The sequence below is a fragment of the Lepisosteus platostomus genome, chromosome 10, assembly GCF_059453375.1.
Source record: "Lepisosteus platostomus isolate fLepPlt1 chromosome 10, fLepPlt1.hap1, whole genome shotgun sequence".
In the NCBI taxonomy this organism is placed as follows: domain Eukaryota; kingdom Metazoa; phylum Chordata; class Actinopteri; order Semionotiformes; family Lepisosteidae; genus Lepisosteus; species Lepisosteus platostomus.
In genome coordinates, this window is record NC_142620.1 from 39,768,794 (window position 1) to 39,782,932 (window position 14,139).

The 14,139-nt window shown below is 42.8% G+C and overlaps 1 protein-coding gene across 1 annotated transcript; it reads left to right on the forward strand.

Annotated features, from left to right (window-relative positions):
• Window positions 1-846: 846 nt before the first annotated feature.
• Window positions 847-4,146, forward strand: LOC148653699 (uncharacterized). The gene is made up of 3 exons (XM_088647357.1): window positions 847-991; window positions 1,314-1,542; window positions 1,667-4,146. Exons 1-3 carry the CDS (start codon window positions 847-849, stop codon window positions 2,994-2,996), a joined length of 1,704 nt encoding a protein of 567 aa, XP_088503483.1. The 3' UTR covers window positions 2,997-4,146.
• Window positions 4,147-14,139: the final 9,993 nt, after the last annotated feature.

A 14,139-nucleotide genomic window follows, 5' to 3' on the forward strand; every position in this document is an offset into this window, starting at 1 on the left:
TTCCCCAACCAATCCATTCCTCTGCTGAATAACCGCACCTAGCCTCTTCCACCCAGCCTCCTTCCCTAAACTCCTTGCTGCCGGGTCTAAGGCCCCAAGCTCATGCCCCTCCCCAACCCCCTTCTCTGCTTAATCTAATTTCTGCACTCTCTTCTGTCTCTACCTCCGGAGTCCAACACGGCTCAAGCTCCGCCAGTTTGGTGCCTTCGGCCCCGGTTTCTTTTCTTTCGGCCCCTGCTGCGGTCTCCATGGCCCAAAGGCCATCCGGTAAACGACCACCAGCTCAGCCAGCAGGCGGCTCTTACCCTCCCCCACCCCCTGGCGTCCAAGACGACTCGGCAGCCTCCTCAGTCCTTCACGCAGCCTTTGCCCCTGCTTCAATTCCTGCTCAACAGCCTTCGGCTTCCATATCCCAAGCCAATGAGCTTCAGGCCCCAGATCCGTCTAACCCCTCCTACCACAATCTGCTTTCCGCTCTTCTCCCCTCCTCATCTTCTCCCATCGCTGGTGTCCAACACGGCATCAGTCATCCCATGCCTTCGGCCCTGGATTCCAATCTCCCCTTTACTAAGGACTTTTCTCTCCGAACAGCCGTTCCTCTCCCACCTCCTCCTAACGCACTAAAGTTTAGTCCTCCTCCCATTTCCTTTTCACTCCGGCAGCAAATTCTATGAGGTGCGGACGTCAATCTAGCTCACCTTCTCTCTTCCTCCACTTACAATTCCAGATTCCAGAACAGTCGACTGCAGCTCGATTTCCGTTACTCTCAAATCTTCTGACCCTCACTCTACTTCAGTCCTTCGAATTTCCGACTTCTGCTTGGCTTTCAGCATTTTTCGCGACATCATGTGCTCCGCCTTTCCTGAACGTCATCAGGAACTCGACGATTACATGCACATCATCCTCGATCTATCTGTCCATTTCGAGGGCTCCCTGTTCTACGACTACCACAAGCAGTTCTCGGCCAATTCCACTGCCCGCCTACTCCAATGTAACCAGCGCACCTACTGGGGAGCCCTCAACATTGAGCTTTAATGCCGCACTTTCGCCGGCATCAGAGCTCTTTCCTGCGACTTCTGTTCCTCTTGGACACATTCATCAAATCTTTGCCCAAATACAGTCCACAAGCCCAACCCCGACTCTGCCCCTTCTCCCCCTCAGCATCAATTCTCCCGCCAGGTCTTCTTCAAACCTTCCCTGTCCAGAGACGTTCGCGGTCGCCCCATCGTGATGATCAGAGGTCAACAAATTTGCAACAACTTCAATTCCTCGACATGCACCTCTTCCCTTTGTCGCTTCCTCCACATTTGCAGCTTCTGCGGCGAAGCTCATGCTCGCTCCGCCTGCCCCCGCCGGCCTTTCCATGCTAGCTCCACCTTCAGCATTCCCAAATGACTACTGGCTTTTCTGTCTACCCCAATCGATATCCCCGCTCTTGCTTCCGAACTGCTCCGTCACCCCGACCCCTCTTCCACCCACATCTTACTCGACGGCCTTTCCTTCGGATTCTCACCAGGCCTGTGCACACTTCCTTCTTCCCCCGTCTTTTGCAAAAATTTGCAATCTGCCACCGCCGATCCCCAGTCCGTTGATTCCTTGTTAGCATCTGAAGTCGAGAACAGTTTCATGATCAGCCCACTTGACTCTCCCCCATTCTCCGCATCAGTCCCATCGGTATAGTGGTCCGTAAGTATTCCGGTAAAAAACGCCTTATAATCAACTTGTCAGCCCCCCATAACTTCCACGTGCCAAGTCTCAATAGCCTCATTCCCAGTTCAGACTACTCCCTCCACAATGCCACAATCGACCATGCCATTTCTCTCATCAAAATCGCAGGTCCGGGTGCCTGGCTCGCTAAGGCCGACATCTCCAGTGCCTTTAAAGTTATGCCTATCGATCCAGACTTCTGGCACCTCTTTGGAGTTCATTGGCGGAACAAGTTCTTCTTCGTAGTCCGCCTTACTTTCGTATGCAGGAGTAGCCCAAAAATTTTCGATACCTTAGCCGAAGCTCTCTGCTGGATCCTCTTGAATAACTATAGGCTCCCTTTTCTCGTCCACCTTCTCGACGATTTCCTTACCATAGATTTTCCTCACGCCCCACCCGCAAGAGCCTCTTCCACACTTACTTCCGTTTTTGGGAAACTAGGGGTACCTCTCGCCACAGACAAAACAACCGGTCCCTCCCATATAATCCAATTCCTCGGGATCACCCTCAATTCCATCAATTTCTCTGCCTCCCTGCCTCGCGACAAGATCGACAGGATCCAGGCGTATATCTCTACCTATTCTTCCGCCAAATCTTGCACAAAGAGGGAACTTCTCTCTCTGCTCTGCCACCTCAATTACGCCTTGCGTATCATTCCCCAAGGACGGTCATTCATCTCCTACCTTCTCGACCTCGCCTCTTCCGTGTCCTCTTCTTACCACCACGTAAGCCTTTCAGCCTACTGCAAATCCGAGCTCAGGCTTTGGCAGCTTTTCTTGGCCAACTGGAATGGCATATCTCTCTTCTATGATGACCTCCTCTCCGACGCCGAGGATCTTTTCACAGACGCATCCCCCTCAGTCGGTTTTGGAGGCTATTACAAAGGCCAATGGTTTGCGGCCTCTTGGCCTCCTGAATTCTCTTTGATCCCTCTCGCCGACCAGTCATTGGCCCTGTTCGAAATATTTCCAATTGTCGTTGCAGCTTCTCTTTGGGGCCACAATTGGAAACAAAAATCCGTCCTTATCCATTCGGGCAACTATGCAGTAGTCCATATAATCAACAAAGGAAGGTCTTCATCCCGATCTATCATGAAATTTTTCCGCCGCCTTAAATGGATTTCTCTCACACATCAATTCGTCCTCGTAGCTGCTCACGTTCCAGGTCACCTTAATGAGATAGCCGACTCTCTCTCTCGCTTTCAATTTCAGAAATTCAGGAACTTGGCACCAGATGCAAGACCGAACCCATGCACAGTACCTCCCTATTCAGAACTCACGTTCCTCTGAATCATCCTTTCCATCACTACGTCCAGCTGGCCCAGCAAACTATCCTCTTAGGGATTGCCCCTCGAACTCTCAACTCTTACTGGACTGCCTGGAAGGGCTTCCAATCCTTCCACCTCTCCACGAACATAAAATTCCCTTCTTTCGATATTCTCACTGTATCATCCTTTGTTTGCTATTGTAGAAACTCACTCGAGGTGCGAGCATCCACCACCAAAGTATACCTGTGCGGCATCCACTTCTTCCATAAACTCCTTTTCGGCACGACCTGTCCCTCCCTTATCCACCCTCAAATTAGTCTCCTGCTTAAAGGCTTTCAGCGGCTTGAAAAAACACTTCCGAACCAACGCACACCACTTACTTCGGACATCCTCGAATCCTGCATCTACGTTCTCAGGTCGGGTTACCACTCACCCTGGGTCGACCGCACTCTCGAATCTTTATTCTTGTTAGCCTTCCTCGGCTTCCTAAGATGCTCTGAAATTACCGCTGCTTCCTCATCCTTCGATCCCTCTTCTCAACCCTGCTTATCCGACATCTCCATCTTATCTTCCAATACACTGACCTTCTATCTCAAGAAAAGCAAAACCGACCAACTCGGGTCCGGCACTCTCATCTATTATTTCAAACTCTGTTCATACGTAAGCTCATACGAGCCTCTATCCCATTACGCACATCTTCGCACCTCTGCCGGAGCTTTGCCTACTGACCCTCTGTTCGTAAACGAGAAGGGCCGTATCGTGACCCGCAACTGGTTCCTCTCTCACCTCTCCGACATCCTTCTAACCGCCGGCTACCCCCCTGAACAATTCTCTGGGCACTCCTTCAGATCAGGGGCCGCGTCCTCTGCCGCTCGCCAAGGCATCCCCGAATATCTCATCAAACAACTCGGCCGTTGGTCCTCCGAGGTTTATCATGCATACATCAAAACTAACCCCGGTACCCTCAAGCAGGCACTTTCTCTCCTCGGCTGAATTAGTTTAATAATCATTTGGTTTTTGGTTTTGTTTTTTTCTGCACTGGTGACTGGGGGTCCCGCTTGGTTCTTTTGGGGGGTCCTATCCTCCCCGTCCAACGGCCGGGAGTTCGGCCCTCAGCCAAGCGGGTTACGCCAAATCTCCACATCTCAATAAATGATTCTAATTTCTCCCAAGCTTTCGGCTGCCGTCATTCCTTGTGAAATGCAGTATATTCTAGAAAATTCTGATTTCCTACATGGTGGAGTCAGTAGGCTAAAAATACCTCTACTGTTTCACTGATGCCTTATTTCAAACAATGAATTTTGCTCCCATCCACTTGTAAGCACCTGTTTAGTGAAGGGGATTTAGTCCTGGTTAGGGTCTATTTTTTATTTAATATGATTTATTTCCCTTTTTGGCTTGTGATGATTTTGTGTATTAAGATTATAGGAGCAGGATTCTGGAATTTTATCTACTGTATATACCTATAGGAAGGGCTCTGGAACTCACAGACCTGTAGATCTCTAGTCATAGTATAACTGCTGTGTGTTGTGTTCCTGTATATGTTTTTATTAAATAAATTATTAGATTTTTTCTGTTTAAACTATCTTAGCTATTACTATATTATACAGTTGTGCCAGAGGATAAAAAAAACATGCTCTTGCCAATCCCTGAATTTAACAAGACACTAGCAAGCTGGTGTTAGGACTCAGTTCTTAATTGATCTTTATATGTAATTACCACTTATTTTGTAATTCTATCACCTTCAGTTTTGTAACAGTTGGGGGCAATGATTATTTTCTTGTTCTCATTATTTTTGCAACACAAAAATAATGTTTGTAATTACAGCCTTGTTCTGTTATTAATGTTCTGTGCTCTGCAGAATTAAACTGAACAATCGTTATCAGGACAAATTAAAGATATACGTTTGCATTATAAATGTGTGGTGAATGAGTATTTAAGATTAGCTTTCTTTTTTTTTTCTATATAAAATGTGCATGATAATAGAACATTTTGATCATATACAGCTTTATTCAAAATAAACTAAACTAAATGACAGTATCTTTATTTAACATAAATTCTATTAATGTATCAAATAATAATCCTAAATGGAGCAGGTGTATATACAAAATACTTATTAAAATTAATTTGTACTGACAAAATGTAATTAAAATGTAATTAATTAATAACACATTTACACAAATTCACAATTAGGATGCATTTTACTGGGTATATTTTACAAAGTATTAGCATAGATTAAATCCTTCAATCACAGAATTCTTAAGTCTTTAAATGTAACCAATGAGGTCAATTTTTCATATTTTAAATAAGAAAAACATACAATACAATATTTTATTTTCCAGTCAAGTGTGAATAAATAAGACTCAATCAAATTGTGGAAATAAAAGTGTAATAGATACAGGTTCAACCCCACTGGGTGAGCTCATTGTGGGCAAATATATACAGTACATGAGCTCTTGGATCCCTCTCAAAATACTATCTCACACTTTTCTTTTTATCCTTCCCATCCATACATTTTCTAACCCCTTCAACAGGAGCAAGGGTGAGTACACCTTTGATGGGATGCCATTCCATTGCAGGGCAAACGCTCACACCAAAGCCAATATACTGTATTTTTGGATTGTGGGATGGAACTGCAGTACTGTACCTGGAGGAAGTGAACACAGGAAGAACATATAAACTCCATGCAGACAGCACCCTAGGTCTGGAATTGAACGCAGGGCCCCAGTGCTGTGAGGCTAACCACTGTGCCACTGTACCGCCCAATTTTGCTTTTATTTCTTTCACACTTCGCACCTTCACCACCCTCAAACAGTATACTCACAATTTTCTTTGAAAATGCTCACAGTGATCCCGCAGCTACCAGTGCTTCTAGTTACAATTCGGCCAGCCTGTGTCTCAAGCACTCTGTAGCTGCATCTTCTCAAGTTTGTCCAGGCTGAGTTTGTGTCAGAGAGCCAGCAGCAGACAGGAAACCCCTGGTCCTTTTACAGTACAGCTGTGCTGTGGTTCTCAAACTGTGGTATGCATACCACTGCTGGTAGATAGAGCGCCCCCAAGTGGTACGCCAGATGACCCTGGAAATTTGTTGTGTGCACTGAAAAATTGGGATGGGTTTTCATATTTTCTATTTTAATAAAATGAGTTTATGTGTCAAATACGCAGCCTACAGTACGTACTACAATACAGCGTGCGTTAATACTTGAGTGGACACAAGAGCTACTATGTAATTCTATTTTTGTATAGGAAGGCCAATCGTATTTAAAAAAGTTATTTCCAGCAAATAGGGAGGTAGGAGAATGTGCGGGATTTTGAAACAATGACAATCTTGTAGGCACAGGAAAGCGTGATAGATAACAGAAAAATAATTAAGTACTGTGCTAGGTTATTTTGAGAAAAATACACAGAGCGTCTTGTGTTCCGCTCCCATGTGCATGAAATAAGAACTTCTTTTAACTTCTGAGATGGACTCCTGAAACGGAAACGGAGAAAAATGCAAGCTTGGGAATTGTTAAAGCAGGTAAGCCCCACACAATTTGTGAAGAACTTTGTTTACCGTTGGCAAAAGAGCTGACGTATTATGTGTGGAGAAAAACCTGCCCCTTTCGAATGACACAATCACTCGTAGAACTATTGATATGGCGGATGATGTCAAAAGTATGTTGATAGAGCACATGAAGATGAGCCGATGCTTTTCACTGCAATTAGATGAGTCTATAGATGCCGTTGATTTGGCCAATTTGCTCGTTTACGTTGGATGTTAGTTTGAGGGCACGTCCCATGAGGACTTTCTGTTCTGTAAGCTGCTACCAACAAGAACTACAGGAGAGCACGTATTTCAGCTTCTGAATGAATTTATCGAAGAGAATGACATCGACTGGAAAAAATGCGTCGGAGTTTGTGCTAGAGCGATAACAGGCAGACATACTGTAGCTGTGTAGTTGTACGGATTAGCGAGGTTGCTCCAGATATGAAGTGGACGCACTACAGCATTCACCGTAGGGCCTTGGCAGTAAAGAAAATGCCTGAGGATTTAAAATCTGTTAGACTCTGCTGTCAAAGTTGTTAATTGTATCAAGGCTCAACCAATGAATTCACATCTGCTTTGCTCGACTAAACAGGATCTTACTGAAATGGTAAGTGCTCAGTGCTATTTTTATTATATGTGTGTGTGTGAGTGTGTGTGCGTGCACGCTAATGTTGGTCCTTGAGTTTTTCTGTGGCTCCTAAGAGAAGATGACTTGTAGGTGGTACTTGGATGCTTTGGTTTGATCTGGCGTGGTACTTGGTCCAAAAAGTTTGAGAACCACTGCTGTACAGGACAGAGCTGCTTTCAGTTCCTCTTCATGTTCTCTTCACCCACATTTGCATTCACCTGGGCATGAGAGGACAGGAAGTCCAACTGACCATCAGGGCATGCATTCCACACGGCTGGCTCACTGTACACCTTACACTGGACCCTGGCATATCCTCTTTTTATGGCATACCATTTGTCCTTATTATGGAACCTATTATAGATCACAGCCACTGTTCCCCTGCATGGAGGATTATAGTCTCCAACACCATTCATTATAACACTCAAACACATGGGTTTCTATATCTCACAGCCACCACATTGGCCACCCAATCTACTTCACAGGTGATTTGTAGCCAACATTCTCTGAGGTATACAGTCTGCAGAATATGGGGTCTCAGAGCTCCCTGGGGTCCAACGGATTGACCGGACCCCTGCCAGATAAATATTTTACTCCTCCACTACATTCTCAGGGTGACTGTGTCACTCAGCATTGCACTCACACACCATCCACAGTCACACAGATTGACGGAGCCTACAGCTGCCCTGCTGTCTAGCCCTACTGCATCACAGGCAATTGCAGCCATCAGCTTCTACTATATGAAAGTCGGCAGACACTGGCCCCAGTGGATGGTGTAGACTCCTTCCAGCTGTATATTTCCAGGCTTTGCAGCTTTGACAGGCTGACAGCATCACAAGAATTATAGCAGCACAAAAAACGCCCTTCCATACACCTTAGTAGTGCTGGGCCTACACCAGCTGCCCTGCCTCTGCCAACATCTCTGGCACACCAATATGGACACACATGCACACAAACATGAGCACACACAAAGACACACATGCACACAAAACATTCATGCAGGTTGGGATAATTCTCCATTGACATGCATAGTTTCAGGAAAAGCGATTGTCCTTCTCTTTCCATGGTTTGCAAGAAACATACTGCAGTCTTTGGAAACAACAGAAGTAAATAGTGCATAGGCTGTAAAAATGACAGTCTTGCTACATCCCTGTAGCATGCAATAGAAATACTATAGGCTGTTGAATTCAATGAACCTACTACTGAGAGAATTTGACACACTTACAGTAGATGACAGAATCAATAGGACCAGTCACAGTTGTAGATCATCAAACCAACAGCTCACTATAGCTGTGGCTTCTTAAATGATGCCATCTTATATTGATGACATGTCCCAAGGAGCTATTTTTAACAGAATAATAACCAGTTATTTTTACTTAGATACCTCCAACTGCATTTTTGTTTATCCTGACCCAGTGACAAAAAATCTGTTTACTAACAACATGTGCTGGCAAGAAATGTAATACAGTTCTGAAGAAAAAAAAACATGACTTAAACATGTCATAATCAAAATGTACTTTTCTGTTTTAATATGCTCCAAAGTACTAAAGAATTGGTTTCTAACATCAGCATTGCTCTATATTTTTCATAATGCAGTGAAGTACTATAGTTGCTAAGAAACTGCATGAAAAACCTTGTCCTGCATTAACACATTTGCAGCACCAAGTGTATCTTTCCAAAGACATCTGCAAGGCATGATAATTTAAGTCCCAGTAATGCTATGGCTCTTCATCTGATCCAACTTTATCAGAGAAAGATTCTGTTACCTAAATGTGTCAAATTCTCTCAGTAGAAGGTTTATTGGATTCAACAGCCTACAGTATTTCTATTGCATGTTACAGGGATGTAGCAAAACAGTCATTTTTACAGCCTATGCACTATTTGCTTCTGTTGTTTCTAATGATACATTAATGACAGTCATGCATTACTGACAAGTGTTTAGTTTAAATGTATATGTACTTGTGAATGTCTCCTGCTGGTTCATTTAAATGATGACAAGCTTATTGTTCAGGAACAAAGGATATTATAATATTGTAGCAGTTAGTCTTGATCAATACACAGATGTGCAGTATAAACTCTAAAGGAAGACAGTACTTAATTAAAGATGACCAAGTAAGAATTAATCTGATCATACAAACCAAGGCTTTAAATTGTACCTACAGTACATGTTAATTAGATCAATATGACCCTTATCTGCAGTTTCAACCACTGTCTTTAGTACTAAGTGTCCATTACAATGCTTAGATGGATGGTCTAGGCAGCCCCATCAAACTCCACCACTCACTCAGAATGCGCTCCAAAAGGACATTAATCTCAGGGGGTAGTAATGACATAGGGCTTGCAAAATCTGGGTCTGAGGCTATAACTTTATGCCTTAAATAGGGAAACCAAAGTCATATTGGCCCCAGTTACACCTACCATAGGGGTCCCCACCTGCAGTTTAAGTGTCCACAGTGGTAGCAAATGTAGCAAAATGTCTCAGCTCCAGTGACTTGTGTGGTATATCTCTGGGTCTGTATAGCCATTCTGGAACTGCTTGAAACAATGGAGCACTTCAGCCCTCCTGTACCCTCACTGCTGACACAATTTCTTCTGGGGTTCCATCTAGGCCTCCAGCCACAGAGAAGGGAGCCTTACATGTCATTGAAGTTGTTGCCTAGGGTTCTCTGAAGAAATGGGTGGATGACATCTTTTGATCAATTAGCTACGAGCAATGAAAAACTGACCAGAACACCTGGGTAGAAGACCTCCTCTATTTTACAGAACAAATAAATGGGAAAGGTTACAAATAAGGTGAGGCCATTTAAAAAAAAAGTGTTTCACAAAACAACAACTTTGTGTCTATGGTTCAAAAATACTTTTTTTTTGCAACAACAAAACATTATACCTGAAGTGCACTCTGCTTCTGTATTATGAAACTATCATAATAAGAGAATCCACTGCATTATTGTAATGAGTTATTGAGTTGAGTAATTGTGGTTTGTATTCCACATACAAAATGTGGAGATAAGCTGTAATTTTCTAAATGTTCCTTATGGTAACTTATTTGCTTATCACTGGCATGAGTCCCATGATGGCCTGTGACATGTGGTTTCATAACTTAAGTACATAAATTTCATTTTGGGGGCATTTTTGCCGACTCAAGACTGAGATTCCATTTATGACCCCATTGTTTTGCTACTCTGGGGAGACTGTAACTTGTAGTCCTTTCACCAAAAACCCAGAGCATGCTCTCTCCAGTATTGGAGACCCAGCCAGAAGTGACTCTCGGAGATTCAAAGGATCCTATACGGAGTTTTGTTATAACCATAATCCTAAGCCATAAACCAAAGAACAGGGATAGTAACCCATAAACCACCAACCCAACCTTCCATCCATTTTCTAACCTCTTTATCCAATACAGAGTCATAGGGGTGCGGGGGGCTTTCCCAATATGTAATAGATGTAAGGCAGGATGTACCCTGGATGGGACATTAGCACATCGCAGGACACACACTATGGGGTTACTCACCACAACATAAGAACACACCCACTAACAAAACCTGTGAACCATGACTTATCACCCGTATAACCGTGTAACCCGATCTATAAATACATAACCATCAGCCTGTAACCATGTAACTTGGAAACAAAACTAATCAGTCTGTAATCGTAAACCACCAAACGTTTTATTTAAGTGTATAACCCCCTCCGGGGGAAACTCTCAGAAACCCATTATGGCCACGGCTATTTATTTGAGGTGACCAGTCCGAGAAGACCTCCCTGCTCCCACAACATGCACCGCGAGGGCTTACACATTGCAGTTCCCCACCAACTCTCGTTCGTCATCTTCAAACTGAGGGGATCACTAACTGCCTCCTCACTGCATATCGTGCATTCACCACAGTCAGTCACCACAGTTTCCTGATGCCCTGACAACCCTAAACCATTTCTGGTGTTTATAATGAAAAACCTTGAGCAAGTCCAATTTAGAAGAAAAACTATACTCTGTCATTCTCCCTTAATCTCTACCTAACATTTTGGATGATTTTGGACTTGAACCAATAGTACGCTGAAAGATAACCAATAGTATTTAACCCTTTGAATTCCTCCCTCACTTTTGGGATTTTGGGGATAAGCAGCTCCTCCCATCACCTTCATTAGCCTTTCGAATTACTGGACACTGACGTCTCACCTACATTAGTCTTTTGAGCAGGTAACAGCTAGTCCCTTCCACTGGAATTTTATCCACTGGGAATTTAACCTATACTTAGTAACCACTAGTAGTTGCAGTACAGTCCTATGCAGGTGATCATGTTATGGCCAAGGATACTAATGCTGCCCTGTATCAGCACCCTTGACAAAGCCACAGCCAAGTGTACTACTACTTTACCATCTACCAGGTGGCTCTGTCCAGACACTCTTGTTAAATCAGTCTCTCTCCCTACTGATATGTAGCAGTGGGTGTTTCTCTGTGTGATCTTCTCTGATCTTCCTGTGTGTTGCCTCTCTTTTTTCTGTCTCAGCAGTTGTAAAAGACACTACTAATGAGCATTGGCTGCACCAGTATGCTGTGCTACTCACACTTGCAAATGTGTGCATTTAACCCACACGCACACATTTGCAATGATCACTCCCATCTTATACAATGGAATAAACCTCATAGGATTCCCTAGGTGGCTGAACCAAACCAAAGTCCGCTTACAATTCAAGTTCCAATGACAGCTGCCTTAACGGCCACCCCACGGAGCACAAAGACAAAAAAGCCTTTTCACTCATATTCTCAAAATCATGTGGAGATGGTCAGTACTGACAATCTCATCAAGTATTGTGCAAAATATGTTTTCTCTCCTTTATAGACACTTCAGATAATTTATCTGTCTTATTCACAAGACAAAAAGATAAAGGGGCAATATGAACATACCCTTTCTTTCTAAGAATAAAAACTTATGTAAGTTCACTGGAGCTCTGGCTGCAGTTCCTTCTCTTGCTCCCAGTAACCCATGACCATTGTAATATAGGCATAGCAATGCAATGTACTGACATGCTTCATTGTAGTTGCTTTTGGATGATGGGAATACCACATTTTCACTTGATTTTGTATTACCATCTCTGTGCCATTTATAACCTCTGTTGTGGTGTTATGCAAAAAACTGTTATCTGGACTCTCTATTGGCGTTATTTTTTAATTCCGTGCAGAAGTGAGTCTGCATTTTGTCAAAAACCTGTGACAGGCAGCAAATACTGTGGAACTCCTATAGCAAGACTAATCTCAAAGAACTGCTTACACGAATCTTAAGGGAAAACCACATTAAAATATTGCATAGCAGCTTCCTTTCATTTCATAACACTCAGAACTATTCTCCATCTTTCTCGGTCTTTGTAAAGCAGGCAAAAGTGTTCTAAGAGCAGATGTTCAAACACAAGTGTTCATTTTGGTTTTTTTTCTAAACTGAGGTGTTATCACTAAATGGCACATGCATCTAATATGTTCTAATTTTCGGATTTGAAATTCATAGTCTTTGCAGGACGTACTCCTGTAGCTGAAATAGTATTTACATTATTATTAGCTCTCTGAAATGGTGCGAGGGGGGCTTTGCTGGGGGATATTAATTGAGGATGCCTCCTATGACAAAGTGATTCTTGATTAAACATCTGGGCTTATATCAAATTTTTAATTAGGCTACATCTTTTCACAGCAAGGGGTGTCAAAGCATTGCATAAAATTAGAAGGTTTTGATGTCTGAATTTGATGCTGGGGATGGATTTTCTAGACCAAGCAATAAACTTCAGCAGCAGAGCAATTTGCCAACCTTTCAGAATCTCCCCTGGGAAAAGAAAATGAAACAAATTGTTCTTACAATCTTAGGGGAGTTTGCTTGTTGTATATTAATCATTTTGCTGAGTCCTTTTAGCTGTCTTAGAATATGTTCCAGCAATGTCATGCAAAGGTGACAATACTCTTCGCTCAGCACTCAACCAGGAAACCTGAGAGAGCAGCCCTGCCACTCAGGCTTTGTAATTTTGTAAAATGGCCTGCTAACTCATTATACTGTTCAAGGACACAAGACAAGCTATTAGTTTTACTTGACAACACAAGTTTTAGAGAACGTTTTTCTACCTTATCATCTTTATGGCAATTGGTTGCAATTAGCTGATGATCTCTGCATTCATTGTCATGCTAGCTGCAAGAGAAAGCCTGTTTCCACTTTCCCTAGCAGCATAAACTATGTGAAATGGTACACCATCCGCGACCTCTGAGAGCTTCTAAATCAAAGACTTGTCAGATCTATTACAACAAATGTGATGCTGTTAAATGTGCTGCTGGAATAAGGACATTTGGGGATTGATTGAAGGCCACCATTTTTTTACCAATGAAAACCATCATTGATCAGCTAGTTTCTGATCATAAGCCATCATTTCAACGGAGTTTTCCATAATATTATGAAACAATGTACTTTAATGCTACAATGCTGCAAAGAAGCCATGTGTGTGATAGCATACCCTTTTCCCTTTGAAACATTTTTTTGATGTCTGCACAGACATCTGAATGATTGGCTGTTCAGTAATTGTTGTGACAAACCTGGGGTCAGTGTGTCAAAGGTCCGATGTTACAAAGGCCAAGAAAATTCAAATACAGAGAATACTTTGTCACAATATAACCCCCACGTGCTGAAAATTAGGTGTCTTTACTGCAAGATCTAAAAAAAAGTTGTCTTCAATGTTTTTTAAGGACATTAAGTGTGGTAATTAAAAAAAAACTTCCCCCACAAAGATACAGTATGTCTTAATATACTGTATGTTTGGAATCACAACTCCACCAATACATATTCCTTGAGGGTATTTTTTGAAAAACCTAAAAACCTTACTTGTTATAAAACTTAAAATGAAAATTGGCAAGCACTGCATTACTTTTCTAAAACATTTTTAATTAACCTCTATCATATAACTCCATATCAATAAATATCAGTCATGTCGTGTCATGTAATTTGCCTTTATACCAATATGGGAAGCCGGAGCCTACCCTGCAAG

Excerpts from the sequence above, each read along its gene's own strand:
- LOC148653699 (XM_088647357.1), top strand. The coding sequence starts at position 847 with ATGTGCTCCGCCTTTCCTGAACGTCATCAGGAACTCGACGATTACATG. Across the intron at positions 992-1,313 it reads CACTGCCCGCCTACTCCAAT|CTTCTGCGGCGAAGCTCATG; the intron begins GTAACCAGCGCA and ends CCACATTTGCAG. Across the intron at positions 1,543-1,666 it reads GCACACTTCCTTCTTCCCCC|TCCCATCGGTATAGTGGTCC; the intron begins GTCTTTTGCAAA and ends TCTCCGCATCAG.